Consider the following 14,270-nt stretch of genomic DNA (forward strand, 5'->3'; position numbering starts at 1 on the left):
AGTAAAAAGCATTTATTTTTTAAAACTATTTTTTCATTAATTATAAAAATAAAATAACAATTTTAAACTACATTACTTAGTTAATCTAGAAAACAAACATTACATTAATAAGAAAACGAACAAACATACATATAAAAATCCTAATCGTCGTTCATGCTATGTTGGTACAAATGTTCCGCGACATCTTCTCGAAGATTGAAACACGTTTCACTGTTATGGATTTCGACAACTCGCTCCAAAAAAGCATTCGTTCCGGGTACGAACTCCTCAATTGGAACGACAGCGTCGTTCGGATCATACGTGCAAATCGCTCGACCTTCATTTTCAATAATCATATTATGCATTATAATACATGCTAGGACCATTCGCTTAATTCTTTCTTTATCCCAAAGTCGTGTAGCATATTTCACTACATGTCATGTTTGCTTAAGGACTCCAAATGCCCTCTCGATATCCTTTCTCGCTGATTCCTGTTTTTTTGTAAACAATTTTGCTTTTTCACTTCGAGGAACTGAGTATGCCTTCATCAATGTAGAATAATCCGGGTATATCCCATCACCAAGGTAGTAACCATATTTGTACGCGTGCCCGTTTACCGTGAACGTCATATCAGGTGCTTTGCCGGTCCAAATATCGTTGAAAATTGGAGACTGACCAAGAACATTAAGGTCGTTGTTGGACCCCGCTACTCCAAAAAAGGCATGCCATATCCACAAATCTTGAGATGCAACACCTTCTAGGATGATAGTTGGTTCACCTATATCTCCTCGAGTGAACTGACCACGCCATGCAGTTGGACATTTTTCCTAAGCCACATGCGTACAATCTAGACTGCCAAGCATACCGGGAAATCCATGCATCTCTTCATGAGCCGAATATAATCTCTCAATATCACGTTGAGTAGGTTTACGCAAATATTCTTCGTGAAAAACCTCATAAACACATGCAGAAAACCAATCTACACATTCAACCGCGGTCCTCTCGGATATTTTCAAGTATTCGTCAGATGCATCAAATGCTATACCGTATCCCAAATACCTAAGAGCAGCCGCACATTTTTGTATACTACTAAAACCCATTCTTCCTCTAGCGTCGGGTTTTTGTTTGAAAAAATCATAACGAGATTCTAAAGCATTACTAATACGTAAAAATATAGCCTTATTCAGACGAAAACGACGTTCGAACGAGTCGTCATTATAAAGACAATTATCGGCAAAGTAATCACGTACCAATAAGTCGTGTGCGGCTTGGCGATCACGATTGACGACCGTTCTTGTACGCGCTGCATTCGAACTTTCTTCGGCGTGAACGTGTTGCACAACATTGAAGAATGTCTCGACGAATTCTACGTCGTCATCCGAGTCAAAACTTTTTAAAAATTCCATATTTATCGAGGGATCCATAGGTGTAATTGAGTGTAGAATGTATATATATGTGTATGTGTTTTGGTATTGAGTTTTGTAATTGAGTTTTTATAATTAAGTTTGAAAAAAAAAAAAAAGGAAACGGCCACAAAATAGCCGTTCAACGGCTCAAAATATTCGACCAATAGCGATCCTCGTTTCATTTCGTTGTCCCGAGCACATTTTGCAACGACCACGGTCGACCACGAACCACCGGGACGGTGTGCACGTCCGTGGTTCGTGGCCAACTAGACCACGGACGTATTCGTGATACCCACACCGGTTGGCCTTAGCTAACGTGGATGACTTAAACAAGTCGTGCTGTAGTCAACACGTCTTCAAAAGTCAAAAGTCAAAAAAAAAAAAAAAAAACAAAAAAAAAAAAAAAAAAAAACTTTTACTTGCTCAAAATGATATTCTTTATTCTTAAACATAAATTTTGTGCTCAATTTTTTTTTTGAAACGTCATCATCTAAGCTTATATAGTTATATGTAATTTAATTATAGTATTAATTGATGCTAACTATCAATTTTCATGGTATCGGTTCTATTACCAATTTACCATCCCGTAAACGGACCAAACAATATATAAGTCTCTAACTAACTACCATAACGAGAAAATTTGAATAATAAGAGTCAAAATCTCGTTTTCAATCGATTCATAATAAATATAATATTCATTTTTAATTGAATAGTCAATAATACAAAGAGTCAAAACTAGCAACAACATATTCTCAAAACTAGCAGCTACAAATTCTTCATTTGGATCCCTCCCTCCCACATGCGTGTTCGTTGAGACCCAATGATTCGATTAGCAATTCTAAGTTTCAGTATACTTTATTTAGATGCTTTCTAGATTTAAAAAGTGTTTTTTTTAACAATTGATAAAGTGTATTTTTTGTACAAAGTAAAAACTATGTAGTTATATCCTTAGCCTAACATTTTTTACGCTAAAAACGGTGCTAAACCTGCTAAAACCGGTGATACTTATGTTTTTTTAAACATTTTGAAAACATTAACTGTATAATGTACATATAAAAGCTTTAATGATGTTTTTTTGAATAAAACTAGAACTTTATTACTAACTTTAATGATGTTTTTTGAACCTAACTGAAACTTTCTTATGTTCCAAAGAAAAGTCGTTTTCATTGAATGTCGTATGTTCAGATTTGAGGAAGATATTTCATGTCTTTTGAGATCCACCTACAATATAAGATAAAAAGCTAAAATAAATGATATTTACAGCCCATAAGTAGGATAAACTGTTAGATGTAAATCCATATATCTCATGTGAAAATAAATAGTTTTATTTGTGTCGAATAAATTATTCATTTTCTAGTGAATCTGAAAAAAAAATTATGAACTTAATCACTGAACAACTTGAGCCTCCTTAAGTAGACGAAACACACTTGTATAAGCTTTCATCAAAAGCATGTTACTTAATTTATAGATAAATTGATTTTTAATGTCAATTAGCACTATAAAAATATAAAGTTTAACGCAACAATACAAACTTCATGTGTTATAAATAGAATCCAGTGTTTGTAGTCGTTGTTTCAAGTTTAACATTCCAAAAACCATGTCTTGCCTTCTCCACTCGCTTTCCCTCTCTCTCCTCCTCTTCCCCTTCTTCTTCTTCATCTCCATAGCCGCTCAATCTAATGATACGCGTTACCCCAGCTGCCTTTCATACAATTGCGCAAACATCACAATCAGTTACCCTTTTTGGAGGCTCGACAGTGAAATCCCTACCCAGTTCTGCGGTTATGAAGGTTTTGGGATCAATTGCTCCAACAATGTTCCAATTGTTTATTTCGGAAGCGATTCTTATTATATCCCTAGCATAAGCTACGAATCTAAGAGTATTGTCCTTGTGGACTACGACGTTTCTCCCGTCGTCCCCGCCGTCGCCTGCCCGAGGGTACGCCATAGCATTGATTGGGGAGATTTGCCTTTCAATTTCTGGGGGCAAAACGTTAACCTAAGTTTTCACTTTAATTGCACCGGAGTACCTTATTTTGCAAGAGAAATAGGGTGTTTGAGTAACCTTACTAATAAGTCGTGCGTTAATAGTTTGAATTTCGAGCCGGAGAATTTCAATTGGACGGTGTACTCTTGCGATGACGCGGTGGTAACGACGGTGTTTGATGTATTCAGTTCAGCAATGGAGCTGGAGACGGAGTTCAGTAGAGCCTTAAGACAAGGATTTGAGGTAAAATGGGGGAGGACGGAGGACTGCGAAAAGTGTGAGGAGTCCGGTGGGCGCTGCGGTCATAATAACAGTACGACGGAGCTCATGTGTTTTTGTTCCGGTGGTGCGATCACTATGGGTCATTGTAAAGGTACCTTCGTTGAAACTCCTGGCTTCATGTTAAATTACACATCTACCCCTATTAAAAATGCAAGAGCACATAGAAATAGTCAATGACCACATTATCAGCCGTGGTAAATTTTCAATGGATGATATGCACAAATATCATTTGTTTATATTATATCTAGCTAGTTGATAACACTAGTAGTTCTACCGACTATATACAAAGATAAAATTTTGTATATTTTAATGCTGAAATTAAATATAGTATTTATATCTTCCAAATTACAATATTTATTATATAATCAAGGAAAAAATAGAACATCATTATATAAATAAATTTAACTTTAATCAGAAATTAATACTCATTCTAATTCTAATATGTTATAATTACATAAGTAGTTTCTCATTTCAATTTTCAAACAATTTATCGTAAACTTTAATCCAATTTCAAATTGAATAGTCAACTATCTGAAAAGTCAAAACTAGCAGCTAAACGTTCTTTCATTCCTAGTATCTGTCTCCATGGAAATTTCAAGCTATCACACTTCTATTGACCATCGATACCTTCAATTCATCTGTGCTCAATCTCCATCTTCATTTCAAACTCTACATCTTGACGATGATGTTTCCTTTACTCATCATCTTCATTCTATTCCCAATTCTTTCCTTCGCAACCATCCAACAATTTAACGAGTGTTCAACCACGTTCTATACTTGTGGTCAGGCAATCACGTATATGAGCTATCCCTTTTGGGGAAACGGTCGTCCATCTTACTGTGGACTCGAGGGATTCGAACTTACTTGCAGAGAAGACAACATCACCACTCTCAAAATCAACAACACAACGTTCCGTGTTGGTCGAATCGATCAAAACAATACTAAACTCACCCTCGCCTTTGATGATCTCTGGGAAGGTGATCAACCTAATGCTTGTTTGTTGAGACCGAATGAATCGATTGACCTTACCACGTTTCGCTACACTTTTTTTAGTTACGTTCCCGATGGATCTCTTTTTCTAGGGATATACTTTTCGTGTCTGGAAGATGTGGTTAGGTCGATTCCGAATAGGAACAGGTTTAATTGTTCCGGTGATGAAGATGGGAGAGTTAGTTTCATTGGGAATCGATCGATTGCTGTAGGGGATGCATGTGAGCGTGTGATTGGAGTGCCGGTTTTGAGGACGGCGTTTGAGGATTTTAACCGGAGTGAAACGATGCCGTTGCAGGAGTTGTTGTGGATGGGATTTCAGATGGAGTACAGGGTGGACGGCGGCGGAATTTGCTCCCGGTGTCAGACCTCCGGTGGGTCGTGTTGGTCCAATTCAAATTCCTCGGTCTCCAAACCTTCTTGCATTTGTCCCGATGGCGTTTCCCGCTTGGTATGCGACTCAGGTTTGTCGCTCGCTCAAATTTCTTTGATTATTTCTATAGAATTTTAGGAGTTCTTGAAAAAGATGATAAAAATTAGTAATGTTTAAAATAAATTAGTATAAGAAAAACTAAGAAAATATCTAGTTTTGAATCGAGATGTCACACAATCAAAAGATAATTCTGGTTTAAAATGTCATTTGTATACTCTCACTTTTAAAAAAAATAAAATTAAATAAATAACATAAGCACCTACAAATTAACTACAATCGCAATAAGAATTTACTAGCAGTATATCACCCGACTCATGTAAAGAGTTAATAGCTTATAGCTCACTAGTTACTTTCATAATGAATGTGTGTATTTATAAGAAAAACTTAAGATTAATAATGTTTTATGGAGAACAAAAATAAATATGATTGTGACAAGAACAAAATACTACATAATTTCCCAGCTCCATGTGCAACCTCTCTACACGTCACTTCACTTCACTTCACATGCGTATTGCTTGTTTTTTATATTCTACCTAAAAATTTTCAAGCTTATTTTCAATTATATAAATAAAAAAGGCATTCTAGCTAATAAACTAGATAGAGAGCTAAGGCTATTTTGACGTATCACAACTATTGCTCCTCTCATAGGCTATGTTTATTTTCATTTTGAGATATTGAGAGCTAAGGATATTTTGAGGTGTCACAACTACTTAATAAACTAGTTTATTTTCTGTTAGTTTTTCGGTTTTTCTAGAGAACCTGGTTTGCCTTATATAAGACATGAAGGGGGAATATGTTTCATATGGGATTCAAAATAAAACGAGTCATGTCAAAGGTAAGATTCAGTGACATACGTTTTGCGTCGAACACCCTAACAATATATATATATATATATATATATATATATATATATATATATATATATATATATATATATATATATATATATATTAATAATAATAATATCATACTTCAGTTCAGTTCGGTTTTTATCGGTTTATAAATATAATAAAACCAAAACCAAACTTGTTATTTAGGGTTTTAATAAACTCAAACCCAAATCCTTGGATTCTATTTTGGTTTGGGTTTTGTCTGATTTTCGGTCTCCGAGTTTTGTTTTGTTATGCTCACCATATTTAGGATAGATTTTCAAATAGCTTTATATATATATATATATATATATATCTTTTGTTAATTATAATTTGTCATATTCATATTTTAGAGGCCTATTTAACTATACGCAAAAAGCCTTCAAAATCTATGGAAACATACTCATACTTATTTGAGATATATCTTGGAGTTTTTTTTATCAACATGCCACACCAGAGGTCTAACATAATAAGACCAATAACGTGAAATACTGCATTAAGTGTTATGTCTAAATAATATGTATGTATATTTTTTAGACCAAAGACTAATTTGGTAAGGTTGATTTGACGTGACTGAATAAAGATTTTAAAAGTGTTAAATATTCAACTAAACTTGTTATACGATGAAATTACTTGTTTAAAAATTGAATATATCAACTACATTTCCGTTGACTCATTCAAATTTTATAAGGATACTATTTTATATTTTGCAAGTAATTGCAAGGAAAAATGAAGATGGGAACTATTATTTGACAAGTGTTATTTGATAAGTGAAAGATTGAATAGGTCAGCCTAAGCGTGGTTTGTGCCTCAAAGTCTTTAGGTCAACTTCGAAAAATATGTCTCGATTTACTTGATTTTGTAATTATATGTTTATCTTTTTGTTTCATTTTCTTCTTCCTATAATTTCATACCAATTTCAAAACACTACTTTTAAAGTAAGTGTACATATTTTAAGAATAAACGTAAATAAATCTACTTTAGGTTAATTTGAACTTTATGCGGTGTACTTTTTATTTCTTTTGTCATATTAAGCGACATGTTTTCTTGTCTGTTTTAATAATAAAATAAAATTATAATGTTATTTTGTGTAAGATGATGAATACATTATATATGGTCTAAAATAAATGAATACTAAAGCAAATATTTCAAACTGAAAAGTTGTTTTAAAATAAAATAGTTACTTTAAGCAATTAACTCTATTTTTATGTACAAGAGTACTCTTTAATATCTTTTTTTAAACCACAAAGTTTTTTATTGTATTGGGCCAAGTGCCAAGGAAGACTTATAAAATACTTAAATAAATTTGTTATTGTTAGTAGCTCCTAAATATATTTTTTTAACATAAGCACCAAGAAAGACTTATAAAACACTTAAATAATTTTATTATTGTTAGTGGCTCCTAAATATATTTAACATAAGCACTAGGGAAGACTTCTAAAACACCTAAATAATTTTGTCTATGGATTAAATATCAGTTTGTAAAATGACGATAGTTATCAAAGATACTACCTTTGAATTTGGTATTTGAAACCCCAATACTTTTTAATTGAAAAGACTAGATGTTAAATAAAGGAATGAACGTGTCTCCAGTTAAGTATGAATGATGACTTTTTGAGCAATATTTAAAGATCAGAATATGTAAACACAATTATATTAATCAAAATAACTCTTTGATTATTGTGAGAATATCACTCAAAACCCACGATGTTTATAATGTTTTCCAATGATCATAACTCGACCTAAAACCATGTATATATATACTCCTAACTACCGACTTGTAATTAGATTACATTTAGGAAACTAGAAACCTACTTGTTTATGATTTCCTAAAAACTAGGTTGTTATTACTTGGTCTCCAAGTCCTACTCGACTTAGGATTCCAACAATCACCCCCGAATCTCTAAGTTCTTCTAGAGAATTCTTCAACCCCGATCAACATCCTATTATCTCTTTTCACCACCCCGACCTCTTTATCAGGCTTGTTCTGAGAGCAACTTTCCACCTAACAACAAGACTAGGTCACGACAAAATTTGTCGTCTTCCGTTACTCGCAAAACTAACTGAATCAAAGTCACCCGCTTTGACGTCTTCTCGTCCGTTTATTTTGCGCCTCTGGTTGGTCTCTCTCTACCTTAGAACCAGCCCGATCAAGAAAAATTGGGGCTGCTGTTGAGAGGCTTCAGCTCGCTCTCAAAAACAATCCACACCCCCTTAAACCGAACTCGGTTCCCGTTGCGTGTGCCCCACAGCGAAACACTACGGATTTCTTGAAACCGACTCTCAAACCGGCACAGTCTTCACCTCGCTCTGATACCAATTAAAGATCAGAATATGTAAACACAGTTATATTAATCAAAATAACTCTTTGATTATTGTGAGAATATCACTCAAAACCCACGATGTTTACAATGTTTTCCAATGATCATAACTCGACCTAAAACCATGTAATTAGATTACATTTAGGAAACTAGAAACCTACTTGTTTATGATTTCCTAAAAACTAGGTTGCTATTACTTGGTCTCCAAGTCCTACTCGACTTAGGATTCCAACAATATTCCCATACAAAAATCAAAAGGTAATTTAAATAAAATTAAGTCTTAATTATTTTAAAAGAAATTATGGATATAATTGTAGCATTTTGTCATTAAATAGAAATTACCATGTTAGGGTTATTGAAAGAAATATAAAGGAGACAAGGATATAGTAGTCATTTTTGATGGACCTCGTGATAGATAGTTCAAATTCAAAATTTAAAGACAAGAATGTAACAGACTCTATTCTAATGAAGAAAGAAGATTTTTTTACAATTATGTAGAAAATAGTACAATTAATATTTAAACAAAGTTATTTAAGAAAGGGAAATAAGTTAGAAGCGCGTGAGATCGCTTTCTTCTACGCGTCATAATTTTGTTTTCCCGCAATGTGAAGGCGTGGACAAATAAGTCTCTCCCCTAAATCAACCCTACAACCACAAGCAGGGTTAAAAACAAGCTTTCGGTTCAAACAAGGATTTATGGACCCATCCCTCTACCCTTCAAGTCAACATTTACCAACCCCAAACTTACACGTGTCATCAAAATAGTACACCAATTTACTTAACAAAATTATAAATTTATTATAAGTTTTTTTAAGACTTGTAAAATCCTAGTAAATCTATATTTTTGTGTGAACATTCATCGAATAGGTTAACGAGCACCTTTGCAATATACATGATATTTCAGTTTTTTAAAATAATTTAAGATATGAATATAAGATCTAAGTTATTAATTTTTATATTCTATTATAAGAAATAATGAAATGAGAATCTTATAAATATATACATTATTTCCTAGTTATTTTATTAATTAATTACACTATCTCTTGACTTTTTTTCAAACTTTTCATCATGATTAGAACCAAAACAAAAGCATCATATTCTATTATTCTATTATTCTATTATTCTATATCCAACCAAAGACTTTACTCACAAGGATCCAAACCAAAACGAAGACCTTAAATCTTTACACTTCCCTCCCAAATTCACACTTTCTCTTTACTTCTCCTTCGTTTCCAGTTGCGCCCAAAAATGGATCTTCATTTCTTCATCTTCTTCAACAAACTTTTCTTCTTTCTCACAATTTTTACTTACTTTAATCTTCAATCTCTATCCCTTTCCTCCAATTCGACCTCTTGTTTGCCACAAAACTGTGGAAACGGACCAAATATAACCTTCCCCTTTTTTATACCTCAACTGCAAGAACCCGATTGTGGGTCCCATGGATTCAATATCACCTGCAAAAACAAAAACCCAGTCCTCACAATCTCCAACGATGATTACATCATAAGAGACATATTTTATTCCAACAGTTCATTCCTTCTTGTAAGCTCCAAGGCTTTTAGCGACACCAATCAGTGCCCAATTCCTCTAAGAAACTTTAGCTCCAATGAAACCCCCTTTAGCTATAGCTCTCTCACAATCGATCTACACTTTTATTACAATTGTAGCATTCCGTATTCAGAGAAGACATATACGATTGATTGTGATACTAATAGTAGTCGATTTTCGTCTTTTGCTGTCTTCCACCCTGAAATTTTGATGAGAAACAACTATTCGATAGATTTGTGTCAGAGTTTGGTTCATGTACCTGTGCATACCGATGGCATGAATGAGTTGTTGTATGAAAATTACACCGATGTTTTAAGAAAAGGTTTTATATTGGAGTGGCAGTGTAGCAATTGTGTGAGAAACGGTAAATCATCTTTCTCATTACCAAAAGAATTAGCTAGCAACTTACAAATCCGTTGCTAAATATTGCTATGATGTTTGATACTTTGATTCTCTAGAAATTTTTTTTGTAAATTTGTTGTGATTCTCTAGAAATGTTTGATACATAGTTATAAATGAAGCATGTTAAATAAAAGATTGATATATCTTTTTTTTTTTTTTTTTTTTTTTTTTTTTTTTTTTTTTTGATGCTTTTAGGTTCAGGGAGAAATTGGGTGGTCAAGGCTATTGCGGGTGTTGTTGGAAGTTTGTTTGGGATTTTTGTAATGGGTGGGATTTGGTATATTTTGCGAAGACGCAACAACAAGAAGAAACGTTATTATGGTTCGTCTTATATGTCACGAAACATTTCTTCGTATCCATCATCAATAACGGATCCTGAGAAGAATGACACCTACCATGGTGTCCAAATTTTTAAGTATAGAGAGCTTGAAAAAGCCACAAATTATTTTGATTCCAAGAAGGAACTTGGAGATGGTGGTTTCGGCACGGTTTACCACGGTATGCATATTAATTACAGTTAAATGCAAAAAATAGTAACCTACATTCATTGATTAGTTGATTATAGCATCCTATTTTATGTTCTTATTATGGCTTTGCACTTTATAAAAACTCTACCTTGCGTGTTGCTTTAATTGAGTAGATTTTTTGAAGTGTGGCCTTAATAAGACAATAAATGGAAGTATGTTGTTATTTATTGCATTTAGCCCTATACTTTATACCAAGTTTTCCAAGTTGAAGTCCACGTTAGGGAAATCTTAAATTACAATTTATGCGTTACATAACAGTTTAAAAGCAAGAAATAACAAAGTACTTTCATTAATTCGTTTATGGTTACATTGTACTTTAAAATTTCAATTACACCATTGTATCATTAAAAATGTAGCCAATTTTAATAATTTCATCCAAAATTTCTATAATTGGCTAGATTTTCAAAGTATGTTATCATAAGGAAATTGACAGTAGTTAGCTATAAGTGGATATATTTTTAAAAGTAAAGAGTTGTAAATAAATAAAATTGAAAGTAGAATGCTATAGTCAGGTAATTTTCAAGCATAGTGTCTAAAGCTCTATTTAGGAAACTAATGGAGACTACAGTTTTGTAATCGAAAGATTTGAATGTAAGATACTATAATAAACAAGTGAATGAAATTATATTGTCATTTCTCACATTTAGCTTCATAGTCTAGGGCTAAGTGAAAAAAAAAAAGTAGCAACTTTCATTCATTTATTAACTATAATGTTCTGCTTACATTTCTTTTGAATATTATCACTATATCTTTAAAATATATCAAATTATAAGAATATTGTCCAAATATAAAACATAATTTTAAAATTTTCAAAGTAGAATAACCGAATAAGAAAAATCAAAAGTGGACTGTTGTAATACTGTAGAGTTTTCAATAAAGATCATTTTAGCAAGAAAAATGTTTATAATCCAATGCTAAATATTCGAAATAAAATGCTACAATAGATAAATAAAGGAATCCTTACATTTAGTCCAATTGTTTATTCCAAATATTCCTTAAATCGAAATCTTCGTTCAGAAATCTTAAAAGTTATCTTTACATTGATTATAGGGAAACTCAAAGATGGACGTGAAGTAGCAGTGAAACGTTTATACGAAAACAATTACAAAAGGGTCGAGCAATTCATGAACGAAGTAGGAATCCTCGCTCATCTCCGTCACCGCAACCTCGTCTCCCTCTACGGTTGCACCACCCATCACAGCCGTGAGCTCCTCCTAGTCTACGACTACATTCCCAACGGCACGGTGGCTGACCACCTCCACGGCGAAAAATCCAAACCCGGTTCACTCCCATGGATCACCAGAATCAAAATCGCCACCGAAACCGCTAGCGCCCTGGTCTACCTCCACGCCTCCGACGTCGTCCACAGGGACGTTAAAACAAACAATATTTTATTAGATAACAGTTTTAGCGTAAAAGTCGCCGATTTTGGTTTATCCCGCCTTTTTCCGACCGACGTTACCCACGTCTCCACCGCGCCACAAGGAACTCCGGGATACGTCGACCCTGAGTATCACGAGTGCTACCAGTTGACCAGTAAAAGCGACGTTTATAGCTTCGGCGTCGTTTTGATTGAACTTATTTCGTCTAAACCGGCAGTGGATATTACGAGGCACAGACATGAGATTAACCTATCGAATATGGCTTTGAATAAGATCCGAAATGATGCACTCGGTGAGCTTGTGGATCCAAGTCTAGGGTTTGAGACGGATTACGAGGTCAGGAAGATGATTAATGCGGTGGCGGAATTGGCTTTCCGGTGTTTGCAAAACGAGAGGGATTGCCGGCCGTCGATGGAGGAGGTGTTGGAGGGTTTGAATAGTATTCAGAATGGGGGCTACGTGAAGGAGAAGGAGGAGGATCTTGTTTTGGATGATGATGGTTTGTCGTTGAAGGAATATTCGCAAACGATGTCGCCGGATTCCGTCGCGATTGCTTGGAGCACCTCCACGATCTCCACTTCCGGTGGGTAATTTGGGCCTTGGGGTTATGTCTCTGTTGGGTTTTAGAAGTTGGATTATGGAATATTTATAGAATATTACGTCTGATAATGGGCTTACACATGTTTTTACTACACTTTGGTGTCTTTTTTTTATAGAAGATCATGTATATACCTTTTTGCCATTACTCATTCATTTATTATTTGGGATTTACAGACAAAAAGATTTTCTCATTTTGACAGGGCCTATTTGAAAGATCATATTAGTGTTAAAAACTTCTAGTTTTTCTATCCAAGTCCAACCCTAATCTCTTTTTATATCAAATTCTCTACCTTAAAAACTTCTAGCTTTTGACAACATTTATTTTGATATATCAGAAACTGATTTTATTTATTTATTTATTTTTTGTAGTAATGTGTTTTCCTTTTAATGTATTGTATGTCGTAATTTAGGAGGCATCAGTGTTAGCCGTATATATTTATTGTATACTATATATTTTTGTATCATACCCCTTAACTTATTTGTATTATATAATGGGAAAATGACATATATGCCCTATTAAGTTTCTAGGGTTTATCCATTTAGTCATTTAACTTATTTTGTGGCTTTATGAGGGAACGAGGGCAACCTGTTTATTTAGTCCCTTAGACTTGTTTTAACCGGTTTCATTGCCACATATACATTATTTGCCACATCATTCAAGTCAATATTCAAACCCGAACCTTAATTTTGCTGGTTAACTACTTTGAAATTCAACATATGCTTCAATTCAACTTGCCACTGTACAAGCTCCTCCGACATCGGCAAATACACCATCTGCACACTTATCGGCTCCACTAAATACAATTTGATCACGATACATATTAGCTTTTAGAATGCCATCTTCTTTAAGCTTAAGGTTTCTCTTGTTTTATGATCTTTAGATAACAACATTTGATAAATTCAAAAGGTGTAGACCTAGATGAGATATTGAAGAAATCATGCTTAAAACGAAAATCAAATCTTTAAATGGTGTTGAAGATTGTAAAATTCAAAAGGGGTAAAAGTGCTTGACTTACCTAAAGCTAATGTCTGTTGTGAAATATGAAGAAAAAAAACCAGAGTGAACTGAACGCAAATCAGAGGATTGATTTTGCAACATCATTCCATGTTATCAAATCATTTATCAGGAATCTGATTTGATCGAAAGTGTACCCGTAACCCTCGTCGTTTCCTCTTGAAATAACAATACAATCAAGAAGGAGATGGTGTTGATAATGAGTTTTAATGTTACAGGTATCTATTTGAGAAATAAGGAGGGGAAGAAGACGACGATGGGTGTGGGGTATAGTCACGTGGCATTAATAAATGATGTGGCAAAATTGTGACCGGTTTACCCCTTCAATACTTCAAAAAGGACGTAATCGACCCGACAAAAACGAGTTCGTTCCCTCATAAAGTCAAAAAATAAGTTAAGTGACTAAATGAGTAAACCCTAGAAACTTAATAGGGCAATTGTGTCATTTTCCCTTATATAATTGGTGGAAGACAATTTTTCAAAGTTATGGAAAAACCATTTGTTAACATGGTATTAGGCCAATAGTCAA

General features: G+C 33.9%; 2 protein-coding genes across 4 annotated transcripts; one reads left to right on the forward strand and one right to left on the reverse strand.

Moving 5' to 3' along the window:
- Positions 1 to 416: 416 nt before the first annotated feature.
- LOC122195483 (uncharacterized) lies at positions 417 to 1,385 on the reverse strand. Its single transcript, XM_052766715.1, has 2 exons — positions 845 to 1,385; positions 417 to 757 (listed from the first exon to the last, which is right to left on the reverse strand). Exons 1-2 carry the CDS (start codon positions 1,383 to 1,385, stop codon positions 417 to 419), a joined length of 882 nt encoding a protein of 293 aa, XP_052622675.1.
- A 1,448-nt stretch (positions 1,386 to 2,833) lies between these two features.
- On the forward strand, positions 2,834 to 12,907 carry LOC111884041 (LEAF RUST 10 DISEASE-RESISTANCE LOCUS RECEPTOR-LIKE PROTEIN KINASE-like 1.2). 3 transcript variants are annotated; one of them, XM_042897058.2, is made up of 4 exons: positions 2,834 to 3,745; positions 10,048 to 10,179; positions 10,413 to 10,715; positions 11,795 to 12,907. In XM_042897058.2, the coding sequence occupies exons 1-4, from the start codon at positions 2,983 to 2,985 to the stop codon at positions 12,715 to 12,717; spliced, it is 2,121 nt and encodes a 706-aa protein (XP_042752992.1). In that variant the 5' UTR covers positions 2,834 to 2,982; the 3' UTR covers positions 12,718 to 12,907. The 3 variants fall into 3 exon arrangements, with proteins under 3 accessions (XP_042752992.1, XP_023736140.1, XP_023736138.1); XM_023880372.3 differs by lacking the exon at positions 10,048 to 10,179 and having other exon boundaries at positions 2,842 to 3,745; XM_023880370.3 differs by lacking the exons at positions 2,834 to 3,745; positions 10,048 to 10,179 and adding an exon at positions 4,102 to 5,108.
- Positions 12,908 to 14,270: the final 1,363 nt, after the last annotated feature.

Source organism: Lactuca sativa, chromosome 8 (genome assembly GCF_002870075.4).
Source record: "Lactuca sativa cultivar Salinas chromosome 8, Lsat_Salinas_v11, whole genome shotgun sequence".
NCBI lineage: Eukaryota > Viridiplantae > Streptophyta > Magnoliopsida > Asterales > Asteraceae > Lactuca > Lactuca sativa.